The sequence below is a fragment of the Oryctolagus cuniculus genome, chromosome 8 (genome assembly GCF_964237555.1).
Source record: "Oryctolagus cuniculus chromosome 8, mOryCun1.1, whole genome shotgun sequence".
In the NCBI taxonomy this organism is placed as follows: Eukaryota; Metazoa; Chordata; class Mammalia; order Lagomorpha; family Leporidae; genus Oryctolagus; species Oryctolagus cuniculus.
The window spans coordinates 85802087-85822891 of record NC_091439.1 but is presented as its reverse complement, the minus strand read 5'-3'; the positions used below and the strand labels follow the sequence as shown (position 1 = coordinate 85822891).

General features: G+C 44.2%; 1 protein-coding gene across 2 annotated transcripts in view; it reads right to left on the bottom strand.

The window, feature by feature from the left end:
* Positions 1–5065, bottom strand: part of ANTXR2 (ANTXR cell adhesion molecule 2) — a 153925-nt gene extending 148860 nt beyond the window's left edge. The window contains exons 1-3 of one of the 2 annotated variants that reach the window (XM_017347476.3): positions 4915–5065; positions 3551–3622; positions 1459–1530 (exon numbers count right to left, since the gene is read on the bottom strand). In XM_017347476.3, coding sequence (XP_017202965.2) covers positions 1459–1523 — 65 coding nt within the window. In that variant the 5' untranslated portion in view covers positions 1524–1530; positions 3551–3622; positions 4915–5065. Of the gene's footprint in view, positions 1–1458; positions 1531–3550; positions 3623–4136; positions 4392–4914 lie in introns of those variants that run through there. The other variant, XM_002716994.5, reaches the window with a different exon arrangement.
* Positions 5066–20805: the final 15740 nt, after the last annotated feature.

Below are 20805 nucleotides of genomic sequence, written 5' to 3'. Positions count from 1 at the left end.
GTGCCTGTGGAAGCAGTACCAGTCTGTTCTACCAAACACTACGCTTCACCTTCAAAGTGCCGGAGGACCTATATGCAAGTGCTAAGCAGAGACCCTGGCACAACGTATGCATCTGCCAATTACTAACAGTCTTGCACATCTTCTACCGCTATGCTAAGAGCTCTTCTGTATATATGCACACCACAAGCATTAAAATTGTTCTTTTGGGGGGCCATAGGGGATGGCTTGGGTCCAAAGCCAGTTTTTTTATGGAAATTTAAGCTGGACAATTAAGAAAACAAATTTTACCAAAGCAAGAACTACAGAAAGCTGCTGTACATGTTGTGTTACTCTGGCCCTGATGACACCCATGTATACACAAGAAAGGAAGGAGCGAAAATATTGGGGAAATATCAACAAGAGAGAGATCCAAGGCCAGATTCACAAACTGCAGAGATATTTATTGTCCAGAAAAAGGAAAACTTTAAGCACAAAGAAATTATAATTTTTAAAATCAATAAGTTACAACAAGTTCTTTCCTTGATCTCCTTTAAATAGTATACTTCTTTGACCTTCTTAAGAGAAAATTAACTTACAAAAAAGAAAGCTAGTCACACAACTTTTCAAATATCCACACGTCATCCAAAACACTAGCCTAAAATTACACGCTAAAATTACATCTTGGAGATATTTGATTTCAAAATATTCACGCATTCATTCTTCCTCTTATGTATTCAACACGAATTTATTGGGCACAAGATACCTTACATAGTTTGTGTTACAGGAAATAGAAGAATGAAGGAAAGCTCGCCTCCCACTATGGATTTCATAGTCTAAGAAGCAAAACTGACCCCATGCAAAGTAGTGGTTCTTCAAAACATGTCAGTGACTTCTAATTTGCCACACTGTGTTCAAATAACAGGCACAGAAATGATTAAATGAAATACCATGACACTGGCTTTTCAAAGGCTGTACCTTTTTAAAGCACTAAGGAGACAGGTATTTCAAGTTCCTTTATCAGCATGACTGTATTTAAATAGCATCAGTGGACCTCAGAGAAAACTTAGAAACCCAGGCTGTCTGCTGAATCCAGTAAGTTACCTAAACAGATCCACAAGTTTGCCCTCCCCAGTGTTCTTCCAATTCCTGGCTGATTAGTGTATCACATCTAAACAAGAAAAATGTAGAACTCCTTGCAGTAACAGAGCGGGGAACACTGGGACTTAGTGAACACACCACTAAGGCAGGGATCTGGGTTTCACTATTCATTCCAAGCCAATACAAATGCTATTGATTTGGAGATAATCTGCTATTTTGTATTACTCATTCCTCCCTTCCCTTCTATTAGCGTGGAGAACCAAATAGTCTGAGCATTCGCTTGACTCCACTGAGAGGCCTGAATCACCACACGGAAGTATCAATCATTCCTTGAAGATTCATCTCTACTAAAAGCCTGCACTGAAATGATAATGCACTAACCTGTCTCCAGTTAATGGCAAAATAATGGTTGCTTGAGAAGAAAACACAATGAAAGATAATCTCATTTCAGGGCTGCAAAATAAGAAAAGAGGCAGTTAAAACATTTTAAAAAGAAATATTGATACAATACAGATGCAAAGCTAGGAAGTCTCATTTAAAATTGGTCTCTCTGAATGGTCCAGGCTCCTCTCAAATGAAGTCCCTGAGTTGATGCACAAACTCTGCTTAACATTACTGCCTAAGTCACTCTGGATTTAGGCAATGCTTTCCAGCAATCACACTCCTCTGCAACTAAGGGACTTGCATTTAGAAATAAGACTAACTAGAAACATAAATTCTAAGTCAATGCACTATGCTCTGCTCTTTCCCTGGTAAGCTATTCCATCTCCTGGAAGGAGGCCAGGCTCCATCGTGAGCAGCAGCAGCTGCACTGGTACTTAGGGCTGGAGGGCAGCCCATCTGATGTAATGACCACAAGCACAACAACATGAGTTCCTACGAAAGTTATCGTTAGCTAAGCATACTTTAAACGGATGAGGGAAAATGTGAAAGGCACTAACAAGTCACTTTTTGCTAGGTATTTTCAGCATTCCATGTCTCAGACTTCACATTCCCAATCAGCAACCAACGCCCAGGAAGCTGTACTTTTCAGGCTTTAGACACGGGAGGGTTCTCGTTTCTGGGGCGCTCCATGCAGCTATTAATAAGATTCAAAACTGAAGTCGGGAAACTAAGTGATAAACTCAAGATCAGAGCTAACTCAAAGGCTTACGTCACTCTCTTCGGCAGCCGCCCCCTTCTTCTTTTCCTGAAATGTGTTGTTAGTAACTGAGCAATGAGTGAGCAAACTAGGTATTATAGAATTCCAACTTGATTAAAAACCTTGCTTCCTAAAGCTGTTGCAGTGAAATGACCCATTGTTTTTGGTTAAAATGGACATGACCCTGCACACTCCAGTATGAAATCAGAAAACCTGTAAGCAACTGTCTCTTCTGCCTTTGATGTTTAAAGATATAAGGTCTTGTTTATTTCGCTTTCCTGGACAGTTTTATCTCAGGCCCTGTCCAGAAATGAGTGTTACACTTGGCTTCTTAAGCAGGGGGCCTGATGATTGAACATGGACAGGCATACATTTTTATGGGGATAACTTTACTGCTGCCAATAACTGAAAGCAAGGATTGCCTAGGCCTCTACAGATTGTTTGAAGTTACTTGCAACATGACTTTCAAAATGTTTTGATCATCCAAGCCTGTTTTACAGAAAACATTTGGGCTAGCAAGACTGAAAGAAGCAATATTTAATGATACACTTCCTATTCATGTCCTTCCCATTATCTTGATAAACTTACACTGACTCGATGCATTTTTTTTTTTCTTTTTAAAAAAGGGAGTCAACTAAAAGCCTCAGAAGCGTGGTATCTTGGGGTTATTTTTAAGTAGAAAACGCCACTAATTCCTGGTTGCCACTAAATAAGAGAGTAAGCTGGATTTCATAGCAGCAATGTTTTTTATAGGAGAGAAATCCATTCTTTGGTAGTGACACTTATTGCATATATAGAACAGTTACATTTTAAACCAGCCACACACCCACACATTGTGTAAACACAACTCCTTTCTTTAAACACAGGCACAAGTGCCTTTCTGGTAGTGGGCCATTAGCACATGCTCATTTGAAGTTTCCCAACACTGTTTTCTCAGATGAGGACCTCCACAACACCAAGAATTGCATGGAATGGAAAATGGATCAGGGGTACTATTAGCGCGACGTTTATTTTTTTTAATGTGATAAATTATGAGAAGGCATAACTGAAATTTGAAACAGATGAAAATTCAGAAAGGAAAAGCCATTTGTAATAGCATTTGAAGATGCTTCCGCACAGTCTGAGCCAAGTTTCTGGGATGCAGATGAAACAAACCCGCAAGGACTTAGGGGCCGTCCTAATGCCAGCATGGATGCGATGACAACCTTGAGGCACTTAAAAATCACCATTTCAGGAAAGGGTTTTCCTGCCAAAGGTTTCAGAAAAGGGAAACCCTACACTTCGTTCCACTTCCTCCCCGCAGCCTAGAAAACTAAAAAGTGGGTAAAATACCTTACAAATCTTTCTGTAAGTTTCTGCACGAAATCGTAAATTTCAATCCAGTTGTTTGCCACACTCCCAGACCTGAAAAACAAAACTGAACTGATCAGAAAAAAACAAACAAGGGGCTGCAAAGACAGCAGACATTTCAAACCAGTTCCTCCTTCTCGATCCCAAAGCTGGGGGGCCCTGGGCTCTTCAAGGGAAGTCAGCCCGCCCGGGCTCTTCAAAATAAACACAAAAACCTCCTCTCTCCGCAGGAAATGCAAACCGCGCTGGATTCGGTAGCCCAGGGCTTTTCCTGGCTTTGCTGAAGGCGCTGACATCAGGGGGAAAAGCAGGCAAACTTTAGCCAGCGTGAGAGAGGACGGAGGGGCCGAGAAAGAGCCCGTCTGGATCCCTCCAAGGAAGACCAAGTAGCCGGGCCCTTTATTGCCCCCCAGCCCACCCAGATCCGAGAACGGACGCCCTTGGGAAGGGGAGAGCAACAGGGCATCCAGCACCCCTGCGCGGGCGCGCGCGCACCCCGCAGCCTCCCCAGCCCAGCTGATCCCGCGCCGCCCGCTCCCGCAGCCCCCGGCCCCGCTCCGGCACTCACTTGTCCAAGACGAAGTAGAGATCAAAGGCTGTTCTGCAGGAGGGCTGCTCCTGGGCGTGCAGCAGCGCCCCGGGCCCACCTAGCGCCAGCAGCCACAGCCCGGGCAGCAGCCAGCTCCCGGGACTGCGGGCCGGGGACCGCCCCGCCACCATCCTGCGGCCGGGGGCCTGCGACTGCCTCCCGCTCGCAGTCCCCTGGGCTCGGCTTAGCCGGCACGCGAGGGTGGCGGGAGCCGGCGGGGTCGCAGGACCCAGAGACCCAGCCGCGCAGCTAGGGCGGGCGAGCGCGGGGGAGGGAGGTCCAAGAGGACAAAGGGAGGCTCCACGCGCGCCGCAGCTGTCGCCCCAACTCCAGACAGATCGCAGCGGGCGCGCGAGCGGACCACCAAGGCCCACGGCCAAGGGCGCACACGAACTGTCCCCCGCACCGAGGTTCCCACAGGCCGAAGTCCCCCGGCTGAGCGCGGCCCTGGACACGGCGACGCCTCCTCCAGGGATCCCTGCCCCGCCGCCCGAGTCCGCTCCGCGCGCAGAAACTTTGTTGTGCGCCGGACCCCGGAGCGGAGCAGCGCGGCGCGGCGGGGCGGGGCGGTCCCGCCGAGGGCAGGAGGCGGAGCGGGCCCGGGGCGTGCGGCTCGAGCGCCGGGGCGAGGCTGGGACGGTCCGCTGGCGCCGGGGGCGGGCGAGCGGCGCACGCAACGGTTCGAGACCGCGAACGCCAGCCGGAAAGGGGGAGAGGGAGTGGAGGCAAACAAGCGTCCGCGGGAAACGACACCCACCCGCCGAGGCTGCAGGCCCGGCCTCCGCCGGCAGTGGCGCCCCGCGAACTCCGCTTGCCGGAGCCTGGCGATTCCCGGCGCCGGTGCTGCCACGGACGCACCCGCTGACTTCAAGAAGCGCACTTCTTTTTTTTCTTTCTTCCTTCCTTTTAAAGAAACCTACTAAGGGGCTCCACGTCTCCTGGCCGAGAAAAAGTGGGAGGAGAGAGCGAGAGGCGGAGGGCGGACTTCAGAGGGGCTTGCTGAGCCTCGGAGTACTCCGTCCCGCTGTCCCTCAGCCCAGGGCCGGGTCAGCAAGAATCCCACCTCGGGACGAGTGGGCTGCGCTCGCCACACCTGCGCAGGAGCTGGGGCGCACCATCCCAACCCTCTTCCGCCCCACTACCCCACTACCCCACCTGTGACTGCCAGCCTCCCTTTACCAAAAATGACTTTTAGAATTAAGCCCACTGCTGTAGCAACTGCCGCCGGGTCGTAGGAGGGGCCACGCCCTCCTTTTCATTTTAACAAAATCAATGCTTTACCATAAAAAGCACCTAGAGCGCTCGTATATTGCCTTTTAGCTTCCTTCTGGTCGTACTGGTCAGATCTGTCAGCTTTTATCAAGACACTATTCACGTTAACAAGCTTTACTGAGAGCCTACGACGTGCTGGGCGCTGTTCCAGGAGTTACCATTAATGACTAGAACATAATGATAAAGCCCGGTTCCCTAGAGCTCGCAGTCTGTTGGTGAGGAAGTGAGGGTGGGCAAGCGATTTAAAATCCATAAACGAGAGAAATGTGTCTATATCGCAAGTTGGTTTGCAGAGACTTAAAAACATGGTGATGTGGGGCCCATTTTGGCTTGGTGGTTAAGATACAGGTTGGGACGCCTCCATCCTATATCAAAGTGCCTGGGTAAGGCCTGACAGCGCCAGGTTCCAGCAGCCTGCACATCCTGGGGCAACAGGTGATCGCTCAAGTCCTTGAGTCCCTGCCACTGTATGAGAGGCCTGAATTGGGATCCCAGCTCCTTTGAGGAACTTGGGGAATGAACCAGCCAATGCGAGTTGTCTCCCTCCTCTTCCTCTTCCTCTTTACCTTCCACTTTCCCTCCCCGCCCCTTCGTCTTCCCCTTCTCTGCCCTCTTCTGTCTTCCTTTCCCTATTCCTTCCCTCCTTCTCCTCCTTTTTCTCAAATAAATAAAACATGAAATGTAAAATATGGTGATACGAGAAAGAATGACTTACTAGATGGCCAACAAAAAGGACCCAATCACTTCATGAGCTAAGAGAGGAAACTGCATTTGCTTAGCATATTCAAGAAAGAGAAAGAAAAGTAGTATGGCTGCAACTCTAAGGTTACACCGATGAAGAAACACAGGCAGGAGCCAGATTGTGTGGGGCTTTATGAACTATTTTCTACTGAGAATGATAGGAGTCCAGGGGAAGGGTGGCGGATGAGTTGATATGATCATTTCAGAGATCATTCTAGTTGCTGTGAGACGATGAATTTGGAGGTAACAAGAGTGACAGCAGGAAGAGCAGTTAGAGATTATTTTGGTGTTAAAGCAAAACAAAATGGTATCCTGGGTGATCATCCCTCTAACAGCTAAACAAAGTTAATGAATGAAAACTTCAGTAAGTACCAACAGACCTCTAGTTTGAAAATCTGTGCATTAAAAAATCTCAAAGATTGAATGGAGAATGCCTTCGATCGCTTCTGACTCTTTAACAATTGGCCTCTTGCAGATGGAAATTCCACCACCACCATTCCCCCCAGATCCACCACTTCTTAAGAGGTGGGGAAGGTACAAATAGACCTTGGGGCTGGCTGGCTGGAAGCTGATTTTCATTTTTGTTGGAAATAAAAATAAATTTCCATTGTTTCAGAGAAATGAGCACTAGCATAAAAGTCAAAGGGAGGGGTAGCTCTACTGTAAGCACCTTAATTCCATCTTCCTTGGCCTCAAATTTCCCTAGGGTCCTGCCATCCTGATTCCTCTGTGGCCTGAGCATGTTACTTCTCCTTTCACATTTGGGTCCAACTGCAAATACATTCATCTCTTTGATTTCCCTTAGCAGAACTGAAACAGGCTGACACTTTCAGAAAATTTGCATCAACAACTTATTCAAGTTTCTTTCCAAAGTGTGTATTATTTGCTCTGGCTGCCACTGGTTTACATTTTCAAAGTTAGTCTTCGACAGAACCAAAGACACTGCACATTTTTAACAATCCCACCCAACAGTCTATTACTGGATAAAATCTGCATGGAAAGGTTGGATTCAAATTAGAAGGGGACAGAAATAAAGAAGTTTGAGACACTAACATTGGACTCTGTCCTCTTGATGAAGTGTTACAAACTCACATTTATTGGTTTCTTTTGTCCCTGGCTTCCTGACGTAGTGTCTGTTCCCCTTCTGGGACCCCACAAACTAGCCTAAGAGTTCTTGTCCTAGGCTCAAACTACAGCAAAATAACTTGAAGTTAAGACTTATCTTTACTAAAATTCCCTGTGCCTTCATAGAATTTTCAGTTCTTCTTTCAATCAGTCTTTCAATAAGGCCAACTGAGGTGACAGGCATATGAAAGCATATTAGCACTGTTTTGTTTGTTTTCTTGCTTGTTTGGGGATAATGAATTCAGCCCACTTTTGGAGCTTTTTTACATATAATTCACTTGTTCATACAACATCAACAGCCAAGGAAGAAATAATCTCACCTAGCACAGAATGACAATTAACTGAATCACTTTCATCTAGTGAAAATACATGGGAAGGTCATTAATTACTGGGGCAATCAACTGTCCCAAATTTTCCCAGCCTGCAGGATATCCAGGGTTGTAAGACTTTCAGTGCTAAAACTGCAACAGTGCCTGGACTGGTTCCTGGTTATGAAGACTGGTGTTTGCCAGTTTCCCAAGCCAGGAAGGTGGAAGCAAGAGCAGACTTTCAAATCTCTCCAAGCCATGTAGAAGGAGTGGTAGCAACAGCAACTACTTCCCCTCTGGATCAGTGAGAGAAATCTGCCCTTTATCTGCTGGATACTTGCCAGCTAAAGTTTCAAAGTGACTTTTGTACCATGATAATCATGCCTGGACTGTTTAGCTTTAGATTTTAAGTCAACAGTGGGAGGAGAGCTTTTTTTTTTTTTTCATCTTCTTAGAGGGCAAAACAATGGGGTAGGGGGTGGAGAGAGAGACAGAGAGACACAGAAACACAGAGACACACACACAGAGAGACAGAGAGAGAGAGAGAGAGAGAGATCTTCCACCTGATGGTTCACTTCCCCAAATGCCCACTACAGTGAGAATGGGCCAGGCTGAAGCCAGGAGCCCAGGGCCCCATCCAGGTCTGCTTTGTGAGTGGCAGGTGCCCAAGCACTTAAGCCATCACCTGCTGCCTCCTAGGATGAATCAGAAGTGGAGCTGGAACTCAAACCAGGCACTCCTTCCCAGGTGTAAGCAGAGTGGTGGCTTAACCTGTTGCTCCACAACACCTGTCCTGGAAAGCTGACTTCCAGGAGAGAAGCTTTAGACTGCATTTGCTTCCAGATCTATGGTCTCAGTTTGAAACGTATTCTGTGTATCAAACCCAACTTCTAAGTCAAGGTTACAATGGTCAACATTACACAACAAGGCCAATGAACCCCAAAATATTTTAAATTCAGTTTAATGCAGTTAGACCAGCTTGAGGTTGACACCTGATAATTTAAGGCCAGCACTTGACTATCACTGGCTATTTTTTCTACCTGAAGAGACACTGTGAGATTCACATAAAATTTTATTTATCAGTTTTTATTTAACTAGTATTTCTTGATACCTACTGTGTATCTAGCAGTGTTCTAAGCACTAACATTAGACTCCTTGCTTTCAAGCCATCTGCCATTCCATTCTCTTACTAACTAGTTTATTTCTATATTCCTTGCCCTAACAAACAAAAAGGTAATTAACAGTAAGCATAGGAAAATAACGTATAAAAATTATCCACTGCTCTATAGGATTTGCTAGTAGACCTCTATGTAGAGCATCCACAATGACTCTGGAAGTGATTCATATTCACATCACATAGGAAGTGATTCATTATATGATATCTACGGTGATTCAGAGGAGGAAAATCAATCTTCACTATGTATAGGTGACAAAGCTGACTTCAACCTTTATCGGGTAGAGTCATTAAACAGCTAGATTTCTCCAATGTCTGAACTAGTTCCTGAGAGTGAATAAAATGTTTTGGGAAAGCGCAACTACTTCTAAATTAATATCTCCACGCGTGACAACCAAGGGTGTTAGCCAGTGTCAGAGAATGATTCCCAGGGTCTGACTCTGGAGCCAGATGTGTTTTAAGTCTAGTTTCTCAAGACAGATTGGGAATCAGATTTGCTTGCAGGAGGTACACTGAGGTGCACATTAAACGTGAGAGAAGCAGGAATGGTCCAAGCAAAGTTGAACCATGACACAGTGGCAAAGGCGACCTCTGTAGCCCTGGGGTATCTCTGGAGCTGCAGGGGCCTTTCATACTTTTCCTGAACATAATGAGACAAAGAACCTAGGACTTTATGAAATTTCAGGCCAAAGTTTCTCCAACAAAATTGCATTCCATCTCCTATTCTTGATTAAAATTGAAAGCTACAGAGAGTCCCAACATGACTGTCATGGTAAAAACATCATGACGTAGGTGTTTGGCAGTGCTTGGAATATCCACATCCCATTTCAGAGCGCCTGGGTTCAGTCCTGGCTCTGCTCTGGATTCCAGCTTCCTGCTTGTGTGCACCCTGGGAGGCAGCAGGTTCAAGTATTTGGGTCCCAGGCACCCACGTGGGGGATCCAGATTGAGTTCTAGTCTCCTGACTTCAGCCTGGCCCAGCCTCAACTGTTGTGAGTATTTGGGGAGTTAACCAGCAGATGGGAGATCTCTCTGTCTCTATCTCTCTCTCTCTCTCAAGTAAAATTAATTTATTAATTTTGAAAACTTCTTGACAGGGAACATAACCTCTGGCACGGCAGCTTCCTTTGGGATAGGTGTGAGCATCGACTCAGCTGAGAGCAGTCCGCAGCCACAACATCCACGGGAAGCTGGAAGTCCTGAAAGGCACTTTGGTGAAAGCACACAAACCCAGGTCTTCCCAAACAGGTCAGGTTTGGCCTGCCATGCCAGAATGCTGTCATGTATTTGCTCCATTCTCTCATGCCCTATATGGTAGTCCTGGTCTATGTCTGTTTCTCACTATTTAATGGAATTACTCTTAAGTGTTCTGTCTTCCCACCCCTCCTATACCCTTCAGTGTGATTCATTTTCTGAGGTGTAAAGTTTACAGTAGTCAAGCTGATCTTCTGTATATTAAGATAATCGAAAATGAATCTTGATGTGAATGGAAGGGGAGAGGGAGTGGGAAAGGGGAGGGTTGTGGGTGGGAGGGACGGTATTGGGGGGGAAGCCATTGTAACACATGAGTCGTACTTTGGAAATTTATATTCATTAAATAAAAGATAAAAAAAAAATAAAAAAAATAAAGTAATGTTAAAAGATGGCAAAAAAAAAAAAAAGTTTACAGTAGTCAACACCTACAAAATTACTGCCAGTGGCAGATCGTGTCCTGACAATGCAAGGCCCTCCACAGTAGCACCATCACACGGTTCTCTCTCTCCCCCTCTCCTAAGTCCATAGTAGCCCCTTCTCATTCATGTCAGATATGTTCCAAGCACCCCAGTGGAAGCTGGCTGAAATCACAAATAGTAGCAAATCCCATATATTTCCTGTTTCTCTTCTTTTTTTTAAATTTTTATTTTATTTTATTTTTGACAGGCAGAGTGGACAGTGAGAGAGAGACAGAGAGAAAGGTCTTCCTTTTGCTGTTGGTTCACCCTCCAATGGCCGCTGTGGCCGGCGCACTGCGCTGATCCAATGGCAGGAACCAGGTGCTTCTCCTGGTCTCCCATGGGGTGCAGGGCCCAAGCACTTGGGCCATCCTCCACTGCACTCCCTGGCCACAGCAGAGAGCTGGCCTGGAAGAGGGGCAACCGGGACAGAATCCGGTGCACCGACCGGGACTAGAACCCAGTGTTCCGGCGCCGCAAGGCGGAGGATTAGCCTAGTGAGCCATGGCGCCGGCCCTGTTTCTCTTCTAAACGCCTTGCATTGTTGCCGCACAGTACCAGTCTTAATCAATCCTTCAGTGTTTCATGGACTGGCACCTCATTTACATCACTACACCTGAACTCTGGGGCCATTGTTATTAAGTGAATGGAAGTAAGGGGAACCTGAATACAGCACTGTGTTAATGTGACAGTCGACCTGATAACCACGAAGACTATCAAGGGACTAAGGCACAGGTAGTGTTGATGGTTGGATATGGCTGGAGAAAGATGATTCTCATCCCAGGAGAAACAGACTGATCTGGCAAGAGATTTTGCCACGCTGTCCAGAATGGCATGCAATGTAAAACTTAGAGGGTTTGCTTCTAGGCTTTTTCATTTAATTTTTCATATTATGATTGACTTAAAATAAGGGTAAAGAGCACTACTGTGGTCCCCTCATGTACCATGTGCTCCAGAGTAACCATGGTAGTCATTGTTTCTTCCATATACATTATTGTACCTTTGGATCTTACCTCATTTTGTACCCCCATTTCCCTGCCATCTTGTTCCAGGTGTCAAATGCTTTCTTCTCATTCTCTTTCTTTCCATTCCCTTCCAGGAAAATCCAGGTCAAAAGCCATTAGGTAGGACTAGCAAATGAGTGTCAGGATGGAGAGGAGCTGTAACGGTCCACAGCAGGTGTCAGAAACCAAACAGTGAGGAGAGTGTCCCTCTGGTTCAGGGAGGGGCAGTCTGGCATGGGGTATCAAAGTCTGAGAGGGCTGAGCAAGGTGTCCACCGGGGAAGGCAATGGCCCAGCATGTGGAATCCAAGAATGAGCTAGGTGGGGAGGTTACCTAAGGAGGGTGAGGGGGACATTGAGGTTTTAGAAGTGGGGGCTTTGGAGAACTTGGAGCCCAAGCACGAACTTCCCCCTTCAGGGGGTCATCCCAACACAGAGTCCAGAGCATCAACAGGGAAGAAAGAAGCTATACTGAAAGACAGCAAGCAATCTCAGAATCTCAGAGCATGAGGGGAGGGAGCAGGGGTGGACCAGCAGAGAGCAGGGTATAAGAGCCCAGGCACTGAAGAGGAATTCTGAGCAGGAAAGGCAGCCCAGTGTGGGGCATGGGAACCCAAGCAGGGTGAGGAAGCTCTCAGAACAGGGAGGACTCTGTCCTGGGAGTATCAGCCAGCGCAGGGGTCATCGCCCCAGGGAACTGCACCGAGTGTGCAGGTCTGGTGCACAGTATGGAAGCCTGAGAGGTGAATGGCTTCCACATGGAGGGATCAGGATGCAGTCTGTGGGGATCAAGCCAGAGGAGGAGGATGGGAGAGGGCGCCCGGCACCAGGGTCAGCGTGAACAGTGGTGGTTATGGCAGAACTCAAGCTGGATGGGGCAGTAGTGGTGACCAGAGATTGCTCAGTTTAGGGAGTGTCCGTGTCCACTGGGGCGGCCGCAGCATCATATCATAAAGTGTGTGCCTCCTAAGTGGAGAAATTTGCTACTCATAGCTCTGGAAGCCAGGAAATCCAAGATCACTGAAGCCGTAATAAAGCAGTTTCATTAGTAGTATGTGTGCTAGCTGACACTGACACTAAGGATTAACAGTTCTGTGCCAGTGTTAATTTCTTAGTTTTGACAAATGTGCCATGGTTATGTCACGTGCTAATGGGTACAGGGTAGCTTATTTGTAAACTTTTAAGTCTAAATTTATCCTAAAACAAAATTTTTTAACATAAATACTATTCATGCTTCAAGGTCTGTTCAGTGTAGTTAAAATAGCATTCACCATAGGGACATATTTCATATATTTTCCCCTTTATAAAACATGTTCAACTCACCATCACTGCTGGTCGGTTTATTTCACCTTTAACAGCCCAAATTTCAGCCAAAGCAGTTTTTGTTTAATTTATATCAGTATTTTTATATTAATATTAACCTCTTAGAATATTTATATTGATATATAAACAAATATAGATTACATGTAACAATAGGTGAATATATTTAGCAGAATATTAGCACATACATATTTAAATATCAAAATATGCAACTCACTAAAAACCAATAGAGAAAACGTATATGTCCTATACACACAGGAATCTACCTGAACTGTGATTTACTGTGAACACATCAATACAGACTTTAATAAACATTTGCTGAGTTGTGTTATCACACAAGGCTGGAATATTTTTGAGTATTCAGATTCTAGCTGAAGGTTATAGTAAGGTCAAAATCCTTAATGAGAGGCCAGCACTGTGGGGCAGTGGGTTAAGCTGCTGTCTGCAATGGAGCATCCCATATTGGAGCATTGATTTGAGTGTAGGCTGCCCCCCTTCTAATCCAGCTCCATGCTGATGCACCTGAAAAAGCAGTGGAAGATGGCCCCAGTACCTGGGCCTCTGACACCCATGTGAGAGACTATACAGAGCTCCTGGCTCCTGGCTCAACCTGGCCCAGTCCTGACTGTGTGGCCATTTAGAGAGTGAACCAGCAGATGAAAGAGCTCTTGCTCTCTCTCTGTCACTCTGCCTTTCAAGTAAATAAAATAAATCTTTTTAAAAAATCTTCTTGAAGCTTTACTTAATGGCTTCAGTTCACATCAGTGTCTCCTTGACATCCTAATGTATATTACTGTCATTCTTCTCATAGATCCCTGATGCATTTTTTAAGATTTGTTTATTTATTTGAAATTCAGAGTTACAGAGAAGGAGAGGCAGAGATAACTTCCATCCACTGGTTTATTCCCCAAATGGCTGTAACAGAGCCAGGAGCTTCTTCCAAGTCTCCCACATGGATAGCAGAGGCCCAAGCACATGGACCATCTTCCACTACTTTCCTAGGCCGTTAGCAGGGACCTGGGTTGGAAGTGGAGTAGCTGGCATAGGAACTGGTGCCTGTATGGGATGCTGGCATTGCAGGCAGCGGCTTTACCTGCTATACACATTGTCAGTCCCTCATTGATGCATCTTTGACACAATGTGATTCATTTTGTTGAGCATCAGGATCCCTGCGGAGAAGTGAGAGGGGGTTGGGTTAGGTTACATGGAAGATATCAAAGAAAATAGAGAAGATGACAGAGATGGTAGACACCATTGAGGAAGCCGTCCATCACTGCTCCAACTTCCCTCTAGCACATCTGTCTGAATGCGAGCGAAGGTTGAAAGTGGACCATGCCTAGTCTCCTACAGGGAGGTCCTATGAACACCACGTACATGAAGTTGGTTCTTTATGTTGGCATTTGTATATAAATAAAAATCAAAAGTGAAAGAAAAGAGGTAACAAATTACAAAAGTTTGTAAATTGCCTATTGCTTGCATTTTAAATTCCTTTCCTTGTTAAACTCACATATCCTGGAAGAAAAAGCAAAATTAAATTCAAAAAGGAGGAGGGGGTAGAAGAGAAGGAAATTCAATATATTTCCTTGAGAACTTTACAAAACAAATTAAAAAATCTTTTTGGTTACCTAACTTCAGAATATAGACATAGATTTCAAATTAAAAAAATAATTAAAAGAATGAGATTGATTGTAGATAGAAACTAATATCTCAGAAAAGAGACAAAACAAATTACACCTAGGAATGATTAAAATAGCAAACATTCCTACTGCTACTCTAAAATTAAGTAAAAATTTCAGGGGCAGACACTTGGCCTAGTGGTTAAGATGCCATTTGGGACAGTGGCATCCCATATCAGAGAGCCTGGGTTCAAGTTACAATTCTGCTGCCCAATTCCAGCTTCCTGACAATGCACTCCCCGGGAAGCAGCAGGTGGTGGCTCAAGTACTTGGATTCCTGCCATCCATGTGAGAGATCCAGATGGACTTCCCAGCCCCTGACATAGCTCTGACTGTTGCAAGCATTTAGGGAATGAACCAATCAGTGTGAGCTCACTTGTTTGCTCTCTCTATCAATGTATCTATCTATCTGTCTCTCTAATACATAAATAGATTGCATATTAACCTACTTCTCAGAGGTTATAATACAGAATAACTCCAAAGAATTAAAATATGATAGTAATATTGATGTTATATTGATATACTATAACAATATAAAATTTAGGAAATAATAGAAAGAAATTTGGATAATAACTTATAATTTTAAAATTCTACTTTGTACATTGTCTTTTTGATAAACACATTTTGAGTTTTCAATTTCCTGGCTTTTGGTTCTATGCGCATTAAAAATTAACAGTACTCAATTGTAATTCCTCCTCATCCATCACCTTTCTCAAAAAAAGCAAACAAATAAAAAAATGCTGGGTTACCCTGGAATGGTACCTAAAAGAAGATGACCTTAGCCAATACCTTCATTGAGGAAAACTGAAGGTTCCCCGCCTGCAGAGCAGAAGCAGGGCACTATCACCATGTCTCCACCATATTCAAAAAGGAAAAAAAAATCCCTGAGCCTAAGCGTCAACTTAAAGACTTTGTAGGCGATATGAAAGAGATAAAACTTTTTTTTTTTGCTTTTTTCCCAACTTGTTTATATAACATTTTTAACAGTCACAGTGTTTCTGCTCCAAGATATTTAAGTTTTGGATATTTAACTCCTTTTTCAAGACAAAAAAAGTTTGAAATGTAATTTTGCTCTTTGGAGTGACTACCATAAGTACTACAATTAAAAAGATTTTTTATATTTTGGAGGCCTTGTGTTTCTCATGGAAACCACTTGATTAGTGCATATCCAACTTTATTTTAACAGCACATATGGCACATAGATTATCTATCCCAGTTTTCTTGGGAAGTTCTTTGCAAAGAGCAGTAGGGAAGTTTTCAATCCCCAAATGGCCAATGGGTTTCATATGCAGCAAATTTGGCTGGCAAAAATACCAACAATGCTGTTCAACAATACTGCTGAACAATAAAGTTCAATAATATGGAACCCCGAGTGCCTGAGGGTATTTTTAATGATTGGTGAATCAGGGGTTTGCTTTTCACTGCTCTTTAGACAGAGTTGACACTTATTAACTCTGTAAAACTTTTTTTTAAAAGAAAGATTTATTCATTTATTTGAAAAGCACAGTTACAGATACAAGGAGAGACAGATTTTCCATCTTCTGGTTCATTCCCCAAATGGCCACAATGGCCAGGATTGGGCCAGGATGAAGCCAGGAGCCTGGAACTCAATCCAATTTTCCTACATGGATGGCAGGGACCCAAGCACTTGGGCCGTGTTCCGTTGCTCTCCCAGGAACATTAACAAGGAGCTGAATCAGATGTAGAGCAGCCAGGACTTGAACCAGCACTCATACAAGACGCCAGAGTCACAGGCAACAGTTGTGATTCCACAATAGCACCTGTATACTTTCTTAAATCAAAGGAAACTTTAATTTAGAGGAGGCAATTTTTGCAAATTTTAAGTTTATTAATCAAATAATCATTTAATGCCTACTTTCTTCAAAGCATGGATCTCTAAGATCTATTAAGACAGATCGTATAGATGGATATCCTAGTTATTGACTATGATACAGAAACGAATAACCATACCACCAAGATTAAAATAAAGGGATAGAGCACAAAAAGAATGTCAAAGAAGGACAGATTACTCGCAGTTGGAGAGATTAGAGTTTATGGAGGATGGAGAATTCAATCTGCATCTTGAATCATGTGTAATATTTTAAATGAACACAAGTGAGTAGAGGAAAACTTGATGGGAACAAAAAGAATAACGGGCTTGTGTCTGTGGGTTGGGGCGATGAAGGGATGGCATCACCTTGGGACGGATGGAAGGGCACGAGGTTTTCAGAAAGACAAACACTTTAACTATTTTTCAGCCTGTCAGCTGGTTCACAGTATTGCCTTTATCATAGTCCGAGGAGTGTTGCTTTAATAATTTTATTATGCTTTCTCCAGTATGTCCTTATCATGCTCTTAACAAGCAATATGACAATGCATGACCTTAAGATGGATCTCTTGGCATCTCTTACGTAAAATATGCTTGGAGAGACAACAGTCTCCCAAAAACCCACCTCAGCCCCTGTTCAAGGGAATAGCGCATAATAGAGTTGTGAATGTGTACACAGTAAGAAAGTTATTCCAATGCAGCCCTGAGTATGTGAAGGGCGAGAGCAGAAAGTAAAGCTGTCAGAGTTGGTGAAGCTTTAAGTCAATCCCTTCTACAACATATTCTTCAAAATAAAGCTGCACTGGGCAGAGCCATGGCCATTTGTTTCTGTCTTACCAGTGGCTGCTTCTTTGTGCTATAACAGTGAGATGAATGGTTGAGGCAGAGACTCTATGGCTTACAAGTCTAAATATTGACTTTGGCCTTTAATGAAAAAGTTTTCCAGGAACAGGCGTATGGCCCAGCAGTTAAGAAGCCTGCATCCCATTTAGGAATACTTGGGTCCAATTCCGAGTTCTGTCTCCAGTTTCCTGTTAAAGTGAACCCTGGGAGGCAGCAGCGATGGCCCAACTGTAGAGTCATTGCCATCCACGTGGAAGACTGGGACTGAGCTCCCCAGCCCCATCATTGCAAGCAGTTAGAGAGTGAACTAGTAGACAGGATATCTCTCTCTTTCCTTCTCTTTTTCTCCTTTCAAACAAGTTTGCTATATTCTGCATTAGATTAAAAAAATACACATATGAACATTTTTTTGTCTCCAATAGCAGATTTTAAACATCAGAGGGGTTTGACTAGAGTGATCTTTTTTAGAAGGATAGTCAGGTTGCTGTAGCAAGACAAATTAGAGGGAATGACAAGAAGGCACAGAGAGCATTTAAAACTATTTTGAGTAGATAAAAGTTGGTATAAATTATATTGCTTTTTATACTGTGTCCAAGGAAATATAAAAGCCCAGACTGATTCAAAACTGTATTTGAAAGTAAAATCAGAAGAATGACACATTTAAGAGTGGGAAGGCAGGGAGCTGCCTATGCTGCAGGGAAATGCGTGAAGTCTGGAGGTAAAGCTATGCCTGGACTAAAGCGGAGCCGGGTGGGTGTGCGTGAGACTGTGGGCGGGACGGCTGAGAGGAAACAGCACCCAGGATCTCTCACTGTCGGGACAGTGCCCAGAGATCTCGACAATAAATAGGACCCAAAGTTTTCAACTCAACACACAGAGTTACCCTTATGTGCTGCTAAAGATATTTAGTGCTAGTAATAGACAGCGATGCGAACTAGGTAAAGACAAGAGGAAGCAATGTTATTAAGCTACAAAGGGTCTCATGGAAACTAGGGAGAAAGCCCTAAAGGCACTTACTCATGGGACTAGAATCCAAACTCAAAGTCACCGGCTCAATTTCCATCTTCCAGGAAAGAATTGTTGTTTTGGATCAGTGTCCAGCCTGGGCTGTAGAGATGTGATCACGTAACTGCCATATGGCAGACAAGGAGTCACCCTCGTCATTGAGAGAACATCACCTAGAGGTAGTGGGCTGGGAAGGTACCTCAAAGGTGACTCCACAGAAGCGGAGCCTCTGTCTTACAAAGAGAGTCAGTAGCGTAGCAAGACCCCCTTGGCAGACATCCTTACAGGCAAGTTCTTTTTTTTTTTTTTTTTTTAAAGATTTATTTATTTGAAAGTCAGAGTCACACAGAGAGAGGAGAGGCAGAGAGAGAGAGAGAGAGAGAGAGAGAGAGAGAGAGGTCTTCCATCCGATGGTTCACTCCTCAGATGGCTGCAACGGCCAGAGCTGTGCCAATCCGAGGCCAGGAGCCAGGAGCCTCCTCCCAGTCTCCCACGTGGGTGCAGGGGCCCAAGGAGTTAGGCCATCTTCCACTGCTTTCCCAGGCCACAGCAGAGAGCCGGACAGGAAGTGGAGCAGTCAGGTCTTGAACTGGCACCCATATGGGATGCTGGTGCTTCAGGCCAGGGCATCAACCCACTGCTCCACAGCACTGGCCCCACATGCAAGTTCTTTGGGACATCTAGTTCTACAGGGAGCAATGTCTGTGTATACTGATGGTATTTTCATCTCCACTCTCCATGAAGCTCCATTAGACAAAGAAAAGCTGAAAAATGGCTTTTATAATTCATAAAAAAATTATAGTCAACATTTTGATTGATAATCTAACAAACTACAAGTGAGAAATAAAATGCAGTGCATAGTTCCATCAACAAGCTTCTGTTTTTAAAATTCTGACCTTGACAAATTTGCATTTAAAAGGCATGCATTAATGATTTCCCTTCTGTGGCACAATTATTGAATATAAACCAAGGGAGCCAAGTAGGCACAAACATCAATATGTAAAGGATATTGCAGATAAATTCAATGCACTTTGAGGTGATTAGTTTAAAACGCATTGAATTTCTGGCCTTTGAATTAATGCCTTTTTTGTTCATACACGATACAGTACAAGAAGAATCCTGTGGCAGTCAAAAAAAATAAGCTCACCAAGTTGATATCTTCACCGCTCATCATTTCCTTGACACTTCTATCAAAATGGTTTTCCACCCTGAATTGACAATCAAAAGAGAGGGACTTCACATAGAATTTTAAACTGCACTTGTGTTAGATGGTATCGCAACACAATACCAAACTCACGAGATCAAACACACAATTTCTCTTTTCCCTGATGCCGACTTAAGACATGTATCATCCCTTTTAACCAGTGATTTTTCTTACAAGAGTAACTTGTAGGAGATAAAGTGCATTGACATTCTTCATACATTACTGTATACTGGGATTTAAGCTGAAAGCTAGTTCCATAGGGAAGCAAGGCAAACATAGTGTTTTAAAGTCTTCTTGTTGTGGCATAATAAGAAATTTAACAATGGAGACCAAAAATGTATGTCTACACATAAAATTTCTGAGGAAATCAAACATCTGCAATCACGTTCTCACTAAAAGGTACGAGCTACTTCAATCACAGTATATGAGGTGGATGGTCTATGTTTAGTGTTTGTGATCCTAATGATCCAGGAAATAGTTCGGGCTAGTTTTTGGTTACTTTTTCTTTCCCTTTCTGGCCCATCCTCTATTAACTGTGCTGATTCACTGATAGCAGACTGATGCACAGATAGCTCTAAAACATCTGCCTGCCAGCACAGTTAAGCAGATGAACCACCTCCCAGGTACCAGCCTTAGCACCTGCCTCAGGTAAAGAAATATGACCCTCATTTCCCTGTACCTGTGCCTTGGATTTCTGCATTCTCTTCAGATTGGCATCGTTTCACACTTTCCTCTCTCTGGGGCTCTGTCTTTGGATCTTTTATGTAAACAATGGCATCTGATTCCCAAAATAACTTTCTGAAAATTGTGCTACCTCTTCTGGGTGCAAAGAATCAAATCACTCACACAAGACTTAACCAGGACACTGCAGGGCAGGGGGTCAAAGGCAGTCTTTTCATGGATGTCACATGCAGTTTTCTTTCCACAAAGTCCTCTTTGGCCCATATCTTCTGGGTCTCCCCAGGCTGGCAGTCACATCCCTCCATCCAAAGGTACGCTTTCTCTCAGGCAATCTTCTCCACAAAGCTCTCTGCTTTTAGAATCTGCTCCCTCCTGATCTATGCCTAACCCATCCTTCATGATCACCCTTCCATTAATTTATTCCATTTGGATGTTCTCCACCTCTTCCCCTCCGGGAACTTGATTAGAAGAGTCTACCCTTGAGCAACAAGAATGCCCAACTCTATTCACTACCCATCCCACTTGCTAGTTCTACCAAGCTCCTCTCCACTATCCTCTGGCCCACTCCCGTTAAAATACTCAGTCCTGCATCTCTTGCTCACAACAGGCAAGATCTTCAAGCTTTGCTCATAAGAGAAAACAATCTGATAAAAATGACACTCACACTAATATATGTATGGCATGGTTAATGTATGGCCTCTCCTGTTACCTTTCCATCTCTAAGCTGAACAACAGGATTTGCATATTTGCCTTAAT